Here is a 14,709-nt window from a genome sequence, read left to right as displayed (position 1 = left end):
GCTAATTACTTTAAATGGAAAATAACCTTTAAAAATTGTATAGCATTTTAAAAAAAAGGAATATCCCAAATATGGGCTTCCCTGGTGGCTCAGATGTAAAGAATCTGCCTGCAATGCAGAGACCTGGTTTGATACCTGGGTCAGCAAGATCCTCTGGAGAAGGGAATGGCTACCTACTCCCATGTTCTTGCCTGGAAAATTCCATGGACTGAGGAATCTGGTGGGATACAGTCCATGGGGTCCCAAAGAGTCGAACACAGCTGAGAAACCAACACTTTCACATTTTCACGTCAGCATACTCCTCCAAAGTCAATTACATTTAGATTTTATAATTCTTCCAAACAAGACAAAATTACCACAGTAAAAAAAAAAAAAAAAAACCCCAAGAATATACCCACCTTTATAAACAGTATATACATAGTTGAAACTGGGTAATTAGAAAGTTATAGCTGTTTGTCATTTATCAGAGATGGAGTCAAAATATTAGCATAGAAAACTTGGAAAATATTAAATGTAATCAGAATTTGAAATGGATTAATGGATTATTTCATGGTACTTATGAAAATAAACCATATTTTAAGAGTTTAAAACCTTTGAGAAGTTCACATGCTGAAAGAGAGTAAAGTGGGCAGATGAGGATCCACAGCATTCATGGTTCCCTGCAGTAACTGTTCTCAGTGCTTCTTAATCCTTCTATTACCATTTCAGTAGTTCTTCGCATTCTAATGATTAAGTTTGTCAAAATTTCTCCACTATCTTTAAACCACTGACAAACCTTTTCCATAAAACCATGAAAAATCTTAATGTGACACTCACAACCTGTTATTATTGTCTGTTTTCAAAGCATTGAGCAAATCTTACACCTCATTGTGCTTATGTTAAGACTCATGGCTGCCTCCCTGATCTTCAGATGAGAACTTCTCTAGAAAGAGTAGCTAGTAAAAAAAAAAAAAAAAAAAAAAAAAAAATATATATATATATATATATATATATATATATATATATATATAAAATGAACTGAACTGAACTATGTACTCACGAAGGATTATTAATGACTTCCTTCAATGCGTTGAGCAAATCACTTTTTGACATTGTTTTGAAATCCAACCTGACAGCTGTTCCCTTGACTTTCATTCCAGCGATGTTATCATCTTGATCAGCAAACAAAGGAGTGCCCACCATAGGGATCCCGTGATAGATGGCCTCATAAACGCCATTGTTTCCACCATGAGTTATAAAGGCTTTGGTTTTTGGATGGCCTAGGATTGAGTGGATTTTAGTAAAATTATTAATTATAACTCAGAATAAAATGAGAAGTGGTTATTATAAGGCACTGGAAGAATCAGTATTTTTAAGACAACAGATTATTATGTATATGAAAGTGTTTTTAACTTGCTTTCAGAACTCAGAGAAGAAAAGGCTATGTCTGCTGAAGGGGTAAATGAAGACTTTGTGAAAGAGGCACTGAGTCACTTGAACATCACAAATGAATCCAGGATTGGCAGGTGAACAACTTGAAAAAGCATTCTGGGTAAAAGAAACCACATGTGCAAAAAAAGAGGAGGGCATGCAAGAATTTATTCTCCTAAAGATAGAGTAAAGTCATTTATTTCGATAAGAATGGTGTCAGGGGAAAAGAAGGATAATGTTAATGGCACTGGAACCAGAGGAAGGGAAAGCTAAATTTTATCTTGAAGTGTGTTATTGCTTCACAGAAATGATTGTGAATTTTTTCTTACAGAAAATTGAGAGTCACTGGTAATGGCAGGAGAGTTCTCATTTTTAGTAGCATTTAATATACTTCTACAGAATGGAAAAGATAAGTATAAGGAAAGAATTCAGAGACAGAACAACAATCCAGGAAGTTACTGAAAAGTTCACTGTGAGAAGCAATTACAGCTAAAGCAAATATTCTGGCTGTAAGTGATGTGACTACGTAGAATAAAATGACAACTTTTATATATTCTCCTTTTTTCCCATAGCAAAGAAAATTATAATAAAGTAGTAAAGTTTTCTTTTTCAGCGTTTTAATAATAGCTTTGTAAGTGTGTTTTCTGTTGAAGCATTCTCACTCTGCTCAGCTGTTTCATGTTTTCATTATTTGTTCTGACAAGTCTCACCAAGAAGATCATTCTGGGGAAGCCATTTATACAACCGGGTGTTGGGTCCTAAGGTATCTGGTTTTTTGCCATCATATCTCCATAGAACCTGTTAAAGGTAAAGGAAATACCTTATTCTATGAGTTGAACATCAAAGTTATACTAATAATTTCTAAATTGACTCAAATACATAGAATTACATGTCCTCCACATGACATATAAGGATATGAAGACATATTAAGTAATGGTAACTATTAATACAAAGACATAAATAGGAATACCTATGTTGGATGTGTTAATTATGTGCACATGATGGCACAGACAAGTGAGATTTTCAATGACCAACTCAAATATTTAAAAAACTGTTTTGTTGTTGCTTTTCAGTCACTAAGTTGTGTCCAACTCTTTGCACTGCATGGACTGCAGCATGCTAGTCTTCCCTATCCTTCACTATCTCCCAGAATTTTCTCATATTCATATCCATTGATTTGGTGTTGCTATCTAACCAACTCATCCTCTATCACTTCCTTCTCCTCCTGCCCTTAATCTTTCTCAGCATCAGGATCTTTTTCAATGAGTCATCTCTTTGCATCAGGTGGCCAAGGTATTGGGGCTTCAGCTTCAGCATCAGTCTTTCCAATGAATATTCAAGGCTAATTTCCATTGGTTTATCTAGTTTGATCCTGCACTCCATGGACTCTCAAGAGTCTTCTCTAGCACCACAATTCAAAAGCATCAATTCTTTGGCACTCAGCCTTCCTTATGGTCCGACCCTCACATCCATACATGACTACTGAAAAACCATAGCTTTGACTATATGGACTTTTCTGGGCAAAGTGATGCCTTTGCTTTTTAATATGCTGTCTAAGTTTGTCATAACTTTTCTTCCATGGATAGCTGGTTTTGTTTCTATCACAATAAGTCGGTAGCAGATTACATGTAACCTACACATTTATTTGCTTTCTTTTTATATGGAGTGCTCATTTTCAGATTCAATGGTCACTGATTTATTTATTTTTGACTGTTATAGAAGAGTTTAATTATATCAAGTAGTTAAAATGGGAAGTTATTTTATTAGAATTTTACATGTTTTGATTACAAAGAGAAAAATGTATGCAATCAATCTCTTAAGATTAATATCTTGGCTTATTTATAATTTATTACCCCCTTCATAGATCACATCCTTGTCATGGTAAAGGGGTTTGTGTAACTCAATGAAGCTATGAGCTATGCTATGCAGGGCAACCCAAGGGCAGACGGGTCATGGTGGGGTGTGCTGACAAGTGTGGTCCACTGGAGGAGAGAATGGCCCACCACTCCAGTATTTTTGCCATGAGAGCTGCATGAATAATATGAAAAGGCAAAAATATAAGACACTGGAAGATGAGTTCTCCAGGTCAGAAGGTGTCCAATATGCTGCTGAGGAAGAGTGGAGGGCAATTAATAAGAGTTCCAGAAAGAATGAAGAGACTGGGCCAATGAAGAAATGATGCTCAGTTGTAGATGTCTGGTGGTGAAAGTCTGATGCTGTAAAGAATATAGGATCCTGGAAGGTTAGGCCAGTGAAATCAAGGTAATTGGACGTGGTCAAGCAAGAGATGGCAAGAATGAACATCAATATCTCAGGAATCCAAGAACTAAAATGGACAAGTTCAGTGAATTTATTTCAGATGACCATTATATCTACCACTGTGGTTAAGAATCCCTTAGAAGAAATGTAGTAGCCCTCACAGTCAACAAAAAGATCAGAAATGCAGTGCTTGGGTGCAATCTCAAAAACAAGAGAATGATCTTGTTTCATTTCCAAGGCAAAGCATTGAACATCACAGCAATCCAGGTCTATGCCACAGCCACTAAGGCTGAAGAAGCTGAAGTTGATTGATTCAGCAAGATCTACAAGACCTTCTAGAATTAACACTAAAAAGAAAGAAGAAGAAGAAGAAGAAAGAAGAAGAAGAAAGAAGAAGAAGAAGAAGAAGAAGAAGGAAGAGGAAGAAGGAAGAAGAAGAAGGAGAAGAAGAAGGAAGAAGAAGAAGGAGAAGGAGAGGAGGAGGAGGAGGAGGGGGAGGAGGAGGAGGAGAAGAAGTCTTTTCATCATAGGGATTGGAATATAAAGAAGTCAAGAGATATCTAGGATAACAGGCAAGTTTGGCCTTGTAGTACTAAAAGGAGCAGACAAAGGCTAACAGACTTTAGTCAAGAGAACACACTGGTCATAGTAAACGTCGTTTTCCAACAACTGATGACTCTATACATGGACATCACCAGATGGTCAATATCAAAATCAGATTGATTATTTTCTTTACAGCTGAAAATGGAGACGCTCTATGCAGTCAGCAAAAGAAGACCTGGAGTTGAGTGTGGTTTAGATCATAAGCACCTTAGTGCATAATTCAGATTTGAATTGCAGAAAATCTTGAATTGAAAGTGGGGACAACCGCTAGGCCATTGAGGTATGACAGAAATCAAATTCCATAAAATTACACAGTGGAGGTGATGAATAGATTCAAGGGATTATATCTGATATACAGAGTGCCTGAAGAACTGTGGATAGAGGTGTGTAACATTGTACAGGAGGCAGTGATCAAAACAATCCCAAAGAAAATGAAATGCCAGAAGGCAAAGTGGTTATCTGAGGAGGTTTATAATAGTTGAGAAAAAAAGGGAAGTCAAATCCAAGGGAGAAAGGGAAAGAAAGATATACTCAACTGAATGCATAATTCCAGAGGATAGATAGGAGAGAAAAGAAGGCCTTCTTAAATGAACAATGCAAAGAAATAGAGAAATCAATGGGCTATGAAAGACTAGAGATCTCTTCAAGTAAGTTAGAGGTACCAAGGGATCATTTCATGCAAAAATGGGCACAATAAAGGACAGAAATGGTATGGACTTAACAGAAGCAGAAGATGTTAAGAAGAGGTGGCAAGAATACACAGAAGAACTATACAAAAGAGGCCTGAATAACATGGATAACCGTGATGGTTCGGTCACTCAGCTAGAGCCAGACGTCTTGGAGTGTGAAGAAAATGGGACCTTAGGAAGTATTACTATGAAGAAAGCTAGTGGAATTTCAGCTGAGGTATTCCAAATCCTAGAAGATGATACTGTTAAAGTGCTGCACTCACTATGCCAGCCAATTTGGAAAACACAGCAGTGGCCACAGGACTGGAAATGGTCAGTTTTCATGCCAAACCCAAAAAAGGGTAATGCCAAAGAATGTTCAAACTACTGTAAAATTATGTTCCTTTCACATGCTAGCAAGGTAATACTCAAAAATCATTTAGCTTGGCCTGAGAAGTACATGAACCAAGAACTTCCAGGTTTCAAAAAGGCAGTGGAACCAGAAATCAAATTGCCATCATTCATTAGATCATAGAAAAAGAAGAGAATTCCAGAAAACCATCTATTTTTGCTTCACTGACTACGCTAAACCTTTGACTGTGTGGATCACAATAAAGTGTGGAAAATTCTTAAAGAGTTGGGAATACCAGACCATCTTAACTGCCTCCTGAGAGACCTGTATGCAGCTCAAGAAGCAACAGTTAGAACCAGACATGAAACAATAAACTCGTTCAAAATAGGGAAAGGAGTACAGAAAAGCTGTATATTGTCACTCTGGTTATTTAACCTACATATGCACAGTTCATCATGTAAACTACTGGGCTAGGTGACTCACATTTGGAATCAGGATTGCTGGAAGAAATATTAACTACCTCAGATATGCAGATGATACTACTCTAATGGCAGAAAGTGAAGAGGAACTAAGAGACTCCTAATGTGGGTGAAAGAGGCGAGTGAAAAAGCTGTCTTAAAACCCAACATTCAAAACAATAACTCCATGGCATCTGGTCCCATCACTTCATGGCAAATATATGGGGAAAATGTGGAAGCTGTGACATATTTTATCCTCTTGGTCTCCAAAATCATTGTGGATTGTGACTGCAGCTGTGAAATGAAAAGACACTTTCTTCTTGGAAGAAAAGCTAAGACAAATCTAGACAGAATATTAAAAGCAGAGACATCAATCTGCCAAAAAAGGTCCATATATAATCAAAGCTATTTTCTTTTCCCAGTAATCATGTATGGATATGAGAGTTGGACATTAGAGAAGGGTAGGTAAGGTAAGATAAGGTGAAGTCACTCAGTCGTGTCCAACTCTTTGGGACTCCACGGACTGTAGCTTACTAGGCTCCTGTATCCATGGGAGTTTCCAGGCAAGAGTACTGGAGTGGGTTGCCATTTCCTTCTCCAGGGGATCTTGCTAATCTAGGGATAGAACCCAGGTCTCCCACATTGTAGGCATATGCTTTACCATCTGAGCCACCAGGGAAGTCCTTAAAGAAGGTTAAGCACCGAAAATTTGATGCCTTTCAATTGTGGTGCTGGAGAAGATTCCTGAGAATCCCTTGGACTGCAAGGACATCAAACCAGTCAATCTTTAATGAACCCAATCTTGAATATTCATTGGAAGTGCTGATGCTGAAGCTCCAATACTCTGCCCACCTGATAACTCATTGGAAGAGACCCTGATCTGGGGAAGGTTGAAGGCAAAAGGAGAAGGGCTGGCAGAGGATGACATGGTTAGATAGCGTCACTAAATCAATGGACATGAATCTGAGCAAACCCTGGGTAATAGTGGAGGACAGGGGAGCCTAGCATGCTGTAGTCCATGGGATTGCAATGATTCAGATAGCTTAATGATTGAACAACAACAGCATAATTTTTTAATAATAAGTTAATTAGTGCTATGGAAGAAGTTTGTTCTTTTAAATTACAAATTATTAAGCACTACTTCCAAATACAATGAACAGTGTAATTGTTTGACTTGAATCACTATTGCATAACTACATTTATTGTTAAAATTTAACTCCCAAGAGCATCTGTATGTCTGTTGTGTCCTCAGGAGTCCTTCAAGGAAAAGGAACAGGTGACAAAGCAGAATTTACTGGTTAATCTTCCTGCCCATGCTACCATTGTATTAATAACACCAAAAGTCACACTGTGTCTCTTATATATCATTCTTTTTGATTACTATGTTGAATAATTAAAATTATCATGGATCAAAGGCACTCCCTGTACTGCAGTAGCACCTGCCCTGTATATTTTGGTTTATATATACATATCTATGCATATGTATAGATATGAGATAAATTGCTGCTATCATATTATTTACCTTTCTGATAGTAAATGTCTAAAATCAGATCTTTACAGAGTTTAACAGACTCGTTAAATAGTTGTCCATGATTAAGTTATTGTATCTACCTTTTGTGGAATTTGAGCGAGGGCTGATGCAATCACCTTGGCTCTGTCTTCTGACATGTTACTGACCATTGACCCCAAAGAAAACACCACAATACCATTTTCTCCAGAGCTCTGCACAAACTCTTCCATTTCCTGTGAAAAAAGAATTTGCTCCATCACAAAAGAGCAGCAGCATAGCATACATTATTGAAGGAATTTCTATAAGCAACTAAAGAGAGAAAATCAGAAATTGCCTTGAGATATTAGAGTAGTGATTTCTTACAATAATGTTGTGGTAAGATACACATGGCATAAAATTTACTTTCTTAATTGTTCCTAAGTGTATAATATAGTAGTGTTAATTATACTGACATTGTGCAACCAATCTCCAGAACTTTTTCATTGGACAAAACTGGAAGTCTATGATGATTAAGAAACTCTACTTTCCTCTTTCTCCACTCTTTGGCAAGTTTCATTCTATTCTGTTTCTGCAAATGAGTTTAGTCTGGATACTTTGCATAAGTTGAATTGTACAGTATTTGTCTTTTTCTGACTAGTTAGTTTCCCTTAATGTAAGGTTCATTCATGTTGTTACACGTGTCAGAATTTCTTACAGTATTTGTCCTTCTGTGTCTTGTCAAAAAGATAAACAAAATTGAAAACCTTTAGTTAGACTAATCAAGAAAAAAAAGTGACTCAAATAAATAAGATTAGAAATGAAATGGAGACATTACAACTGATACTGAAAAAATGCATAGGATCCTGAGACTACCATGAATAATTACAAGCTAAGAAATTATTAATACATATATGAGAAGAATGGAGCACTTCTTAAAAACAGAACCCACCAAGACTGAATCAGGAAGAAGTAGAAAATCTGTACAGTCCTAATAAGCAAAGAATTTGAATTGGTAATCAATAACCTATCAACACACAAAAGCCCAGGACCTGATGGCTTCACTGACATATTCTATGAAGTATCATAGAAAAATTAATGCCAGTTTTTAAAAAAATATTTAAAAATTTAAGAGAAGGGTAGGTACATTTCCAAAGTCATCCTACAAGATCATCATCATGATCATGATACTGAATAGATAAGGGCATTACAAGAAGATAAAACTAAAGTCAATATCCAGTTCGAGTATTGATGCAAAAATTCTCAACAAAAAATCAACAAGCCAAATTCAAGAACACATTAAAAGAATTATATACTAAGACCAAGTGAGATTTATCTCTGGGATGCAAGGATAAATAGAATGAACTATAAAATAACTTGATTATCTCAATAGATGTCCAAAATACATTTGACAAGGTATGACATTCTTTCATGATGAAACCCTCAACATATAGGGTATAGAAGGAAAATACCTCAATGTAATAAAGAACATATATGAGAAACCCAAAGCTAACGTTATACTCAATAGTGAACACTTGAAAGCTTTTGCTCTAATCAGAAACAAAATAAGGATGCCTACTCCCACACTGATTCAATATAGTAGTAGAAGCTCTAGTTGAGCAACTAGGTGAGACAAAGAATTAAAAGACATCCTAAATAGAAAGGATGAAGTAAAATTTTTCTTTTTTATAGAAGACATGACATTTTTTGTACAGAGAATCTCACAGATTCAACAAAAACAACAACAACCACAACAACAACAAGAAAATCCCTGAACTAGTCAACAAATTCAGTAAAGTTGCAAGATATAAAATCACCATATAGAATTCAGTTCCATTTCTGTGTACTAATAATGAAACATCTGGGAAAAAAAAACTATCCCATTCACAATAGCATCAAAAGCAAGAAATTAACTAAAATAAATTTAATCAGTGAAGCAAAATATCTGTATAGTGATAAATATAAGAATTTGTAAGAATTAGAAGAAAACACAAATAGATGGAAAGTCATCATGTAACATGGACTAGAAGACTAATACTATTAAAATATTGACATTACCAAAAGCCAAAAGACTCACACTTTCAAATTTCATATTTACCACAACATTGCAATATTTCAAATAATAGTGTATTGGCCCCCAAATAGGCACAGAGATCATGGAACAGCATACAGGGTTCAACTAATATTCAGTAAAGGAGCAAGGGAGACAAGAATATCCATTGTGGAAATATTAGTCACTTCTTTCTTTTCTGAGGAAACTGGATAAATATATGAAAAAACAAAAAACGAGACCTCTATCTTATACCATCACCAAAACAACTCAAAATGAATCAATTACTTAAACACAAGACCAGATACCATAACATCTGTAAAAGAAAGTATAATGATGATACTCCTAGGCACTGGTCTTGAAAATGATTTTTTTTATATGACATCAAGACCACAACAAAAGAAAAAAAAAATCACGAGTGGGACTACAGTACATCAAGCTTAAAAGCTTCTGCACAGCAAAAGATCTCCAAGATGAAAATGCGATCTACAGAATGGAAGAAAAGTTTTATAACCACATATTGAGTGAGGGGTTAAGATCCAGAATATATACACAACTCATACAACAAAATTCAGTTAAAGAATGGGCAGATGAACAAGATAGACACTTGACAAAGAAGATTTCTACATGATCACCGGGTATAGGAAAAGATACTCAACATCAGTAATCATCAGGGAAAAGTATTTCAAAATTACAATCAGATATTACCTCACCTCTATTAAAAGTCTATAACCAAGAAGAGAAAATTGTTGTCAGAATGTGGAGAAAAGTGAATGCTTGTACACTCTCAGTGGGAATGTAAATTGGTTTAGCCCTTAAGGAACATAAATTGAAGGTCTCTAAAACAATTAAAGATACATCTATTGTATGATCTGGCAATTGTACTTCCGGGTATATAGTCAAAGGAAATAAGAACAGGATAGTGAAGAGGTATATGTGCTTCCATGTTGACTGCAGCATTATTCACAATTAGCTAAGGGAAAAACCTTAAGTGCCCACCAATGGATGAATTATTTAAAGATGTTTCATAGATACACACAGACATACACACAGAGAGACATGCTCAGAATGGAATGTTATTCACCCACAAGAAAGAAGGAAATTCTGCCATTTTTGACAACATGGGTGGACCTTGAAGACATTATGCTAAAATTTGTGCTTTCATTTTAATCTCTACTCTATTCCTATAATCAAATATACACTATGATATACATCCTGCAAATTGTAATTCTAGCTTATGCCTTTTTAACCTTCAAGAAAACTGTGATCTTATTATATTTGGGTTTTTTTCAAGTGAATATTTTATTATATCTGATTTAGTATAATTTAGCATTGTTTGGACTTTCCTAATGGCTCAGATGGTAAAGAATCTGCCTGGAGTGCAGGAAACCAGGATTTGATCCCTGGGTCTGGAAGATCTCCTGGAAAAGGGAATGGCTACCCACTCCAGTACTCTTGCTGGAGAATCCTGTGGACAGAGGAGCCTGGAGGACTACAGTCTATAGTGTCACAAAAAGTCAGACATGACTGAAGTGACTTAGCAGCAGCAGCATTTAATGTCAACTTTTTTAATGTTAGGAATTTTTAAGGTTTTGGTGATCAGATGAAGAAGATGAAATACTAAAGTATTTTTGAAAGTTTTAAGGCTTTTCACCAGTGCACTAGCTAAAATAAATGCCTTTTTCCAACAATATAAATGACTGTATATATAAATGTATATATATACAGAGATTTATTTAAATTTATTTAAAGTAAATCATCCTGATTCATGTCAATATATGGCAAAACCCACCACAGTAATGTAAAGTAATTATCCTCCAATTAAAATAAATTAATTAATTTAAAATAAAGAAAAAAATGAGTTAATTTAATATCTCTGTGAACACTGTACTCTAGTTTTCACTCATTATTGTCTATATCTATCAAGAATCTGCTAAATGGTCTCTTCCTACTGTTAACCATTTACAATCCAACCCAGTGACTATATCTTGCTTTTTACTTTTACATTATATATGACTATCTCTTTCTCAGGGCTTTTCTCATAGCTCAGTTGGTAAAGAATCTGCCTGCAATGCAGGAGACCCAGCCACTGTTTCCAAATCGGGAAAGGAGTACATCAAGGCTGTATATTGTCACCCTGCTTATTTAACATATATGCAGAGTGATTGCCAGGAGAAATATCAACAACCTCACATATGCAGATGACACCTCCCTTATGGCAGAAAGTGGAGATGAATCAAAGAGCCTCTTGATGAAAGTGAAAGAGAAGAGTGAAAAACTTGGCTTAAAACTCAACATTCAGAAAACCAAGATCATGGCATCCGGTCCCATCACTTCATGACAAATCGATGGGGAAACAGTGGAAACAGGGAGAGACTTTACTTTTTTGGGCTCCAAAATCACTGCAGATCGTGACTACAGTCATGAAATTAAAGGACATTTGCTCCTTGAAAGAAAAACTATAACCAACTTAGACAGGATATTAAAAAGCAGAGACATTACTTTGCCGACAAGGTCCATCTAGTCAAGGCTATGGTTTTTCCAGTAGACATGTATAGATGTGAGAGTTGGACTATAAGAAAGCTGAACACCAAAGAGTTGATGCTTTTGAACTGTGGTGTTGGAGAAGACTCTTGAGAGTCCCTTGGACTGCAAGGAGATCAAACCAGTCAATCCTAAAGGAAATCAGTCTTGAATATTCATTGGAAGGACTGATGTTGAAGCTGAAACTCCAATACTTTGGCCACTTGATGTGAAGAACTGACTCATTGGAAAAGAACCTGATGCCAGAAACAATTGAAGGTAGGAGGAGAATGGGACGGCAGAGGATGAGATGGCTAGACGGCATCACTGACTTGATGGACATGATTGTGAGCAAGCTCCGGGAGTTGGTGATGGACAGGGAAGCCTGGCATGCTGCAGTCCATGAGGTTGCAAAGAGTTGGACATGACTGAGTGACTGAACTGAACTGACCTGAACCAGCCACTTAAGAGAAATCAATCTTATTTATAATTTATGAGTAATAAGTTAATTAAGGTACCTGAAAAGTAAAAGTATAGCTGCTTGGATTACAAATTGTAAAGCATTACCTACAAGAAAAAAATAATTAGTAATTTTTGACATGAATCAAGAGTGTTTCCAACTTTCCTGATTTGGAGATAGTTTACATTTGTAAAGGAAGGCTTATTATTATTTTTTTTTGTAATTTATAAGTATCAATAATGCTGTTGAAAAAGTTCCAACTTTGTAATAATAAAATTTATTGAGCTGACCATGAACACATTAACAATGAATTACAAAGGAGTGACAGTGACAATCATGTAGTTTCTATACCCAGTAGAAAAGTGTGGTATGGATTTTGGAATTCCCAATCAATTCTCATACACTGGATTATAATTTATAGTGTTTAACCTCTATTTGCTCTGGGAATGTAAAGTAACTCTATCAGCAAAGAAACAGCATAGGTCCTTAGGAGAAGATTAAATATCAGATAGCAAATTATAAAAGTAGTTAAAAATATCCAAAGACCCCAGGGGAATTTTATGTATTAGAAAATAAGGTACCACTCTATTTGGCGGAGAAGGAGGCTGCTGAATCTTTTCCACGCTGGTTTCCTTATGCTTGATTCCTTCTTACAGTCCCTCTCCCTCCTCAAGCAGGAGGAACAATGTGACAGGTTAGAAGCAGGGTCCATTAAAGGCCAGACCTTACCATGCACAGGGTTTACTTAAGGGCAGGACCCCATCTTCTCTTTGATCTTCCTGATTCAGGCTTTGGCAGGACCAAGTCACCAGGGAGGCTGATTTTCTCTTTCTCTAAGTCACTGTGTCTGGATGGGATCTGGAGGTCTCCTGGGGAGCCCTGACCATCCTTTCTCTGAATAGTACCTTGCAAAGCACACTGATAAGGCTACTTTAAAATTTAGGGGAAATGAAAGGGGCCAGGATTATCTGGCAAGCACAATCTTCATGATGCATTCCAGATTTTTATCACTGTTGCATAATGTCCTTGTGCTACTGCATTTACTGTTAAAATTTAACTCTTGAGAATACTTGTATGTTTACTGTGTCCTCAAGAGTCCTTCAATGAAAAGGACAAATGACAAAGCAGAATTTGATGGTTTATCTTCCTGCCCACAATCCCATTATAATATCAAAATTCATACTGGATCTCTTAATACTTTTCATTTTGATAATGTTAAACCAAAGTATTGTTTATAAAAGATACTCTAAACTACTGTCAGTCAGTAGTTCAGTCGCTCAGTCATGTCCGACTCTTTGCAGCCTCATGAATCGCAGCACGCCAGGCCTCCCTGTCCATCACCAATCCCCGGAGATCACCCAAAATCATGTGCATCAATTCGGTGATGCCATCCAGCCATCTCATCCTCTGTAGTCCCCTTCTCCTCCTGCCCCCAATCCCTCCCAGCATCAGGGTCTTTTCCAATGAGTCAGCTCTTCCCATGAGGTGGCCAAAGTATTGGATTTTCAGCATTAGTCCTTCCAATGAACACCCAGGACTGGTCTGCTTTAGGATGGACTGGTTGGATCTCCTTGCAGTCCAGAGGACTCTCAAGAGTCTTCTCCAACACCCCAGTTCAAAAGCATCAATTCTTAGGTGCTCAACTTTCTTTATAGTCCAACTCTCACATCCATACATGACCACTGGAAAAACCATAGCCTTGACTAGATGGACCTTTGTTGGCAAAGTTAACATCTCTGCTTTGTAATATGCTATCTAGGTTGGTCATAACTTTCCTTCCAAGGAGTAAGTGTCTTTTAACTTCATGGCTGTAATCACCATTTGCAGTGATTTTGGAGCCCCCAAAATAAAGTCTGAAACTGTTTCCACTGTTTCCCCATCTATTTCCCATGAAGTGATGGGACCAGATGCCATGATCTTAGTTTTCTGAATGTTGAGCTTTAAGCCACGTGTTTCAGTCTCCTCTTTCACTTTCATCAAGAGGCTTTTTGTTCCTCTTCACTTTCTGCCATAAGGGTGGTGTCATCTGCATATCTGAGGTTATTGATATTTCTCCTGGAATTCTTGATTCCAGCTTGTACTTTCTCCAGACCATCATTTCTCATGATGTACTCTGCATATAAGTTAAATAAGCTGGGTGACAATATACAGCCTTGACATTCTCCTTTTCCTATTTGGAACCAGTCTGTTGTTCCATGTCCAGTTCTAAGTGTTGCTTCCTGACCTGCACATAGGTTTCTCAAGAGGCAGGTCAGGTGGTCTGGTATTCCCATCTCTTTCAGAATTTTCCACAGTTTATTGTGATCCACACAGTCAAAGGCTTTGGCATAGTCAATAAAGCAGAAATAAATGTTTTTCTGGAACTCTGTTGCTTTTTTGATGATCCAGGGGATGTGGCAATTTGATCTCTGTTTCCTCTGCCTTTCCTAAAACCAGCTTG

General features: G+C 36.8%; 1 protein-coding gene across 3 annotated transcripts in view; it reads right to left on the bottom strand.

Annotated features, from left to right (window-relative positions):
• LOC122696520 (UDP-glucuronosyltransferase 2B4-like) overlaps positions 1-14,709 on the bottom strand; it is a 77,396-nt gene that overhangs the window by 3,215 nt on the left and 59,472 nt on the right. For 2 of the 3 annotated variants that reach the window (XR_006341770.1, XM_043906601.1), the window contains exons 3-5: positions 7,362-7,493; positions 2,121-2,208; positions 1,040-1,259 (exon numbers count right to left, since the gene is read on the bottom strand). Coding sequence is in view for 2 of the 3 variants with exons in the window: in XM_043906601.1 (XP_043762536.1) it covers positions 1,040-1,259; positions 2,121-2,208; positions 7,362-7,493 (440 nt within the window). In the remaining variant the exon portion in view is untranslated. The remainder of the gene's footprint in view (positions 1-1,039; positions 1,260-2,120; positions 2,209-7,361; positions 7,494-14,709) is intronic. The other variant, XM_043906602.1, reaches the window with a different exon arrangement.

Source organism: Cervus elaphus, chromosome 6 (assembly GCF_910594005.1).
Source record: "Cervus elaphus chromosome 6, mCerEla1.1, whole genome shotgun sequence".
NCBI lineage: Eukaryota > Metazoa > Chordata > Mammalia > Artiodactyla > Cervidae > Cervus > Cervus elaphus.
This window is presented reverse-complemented; position numbering and strand designations above follow the sequence as displayed.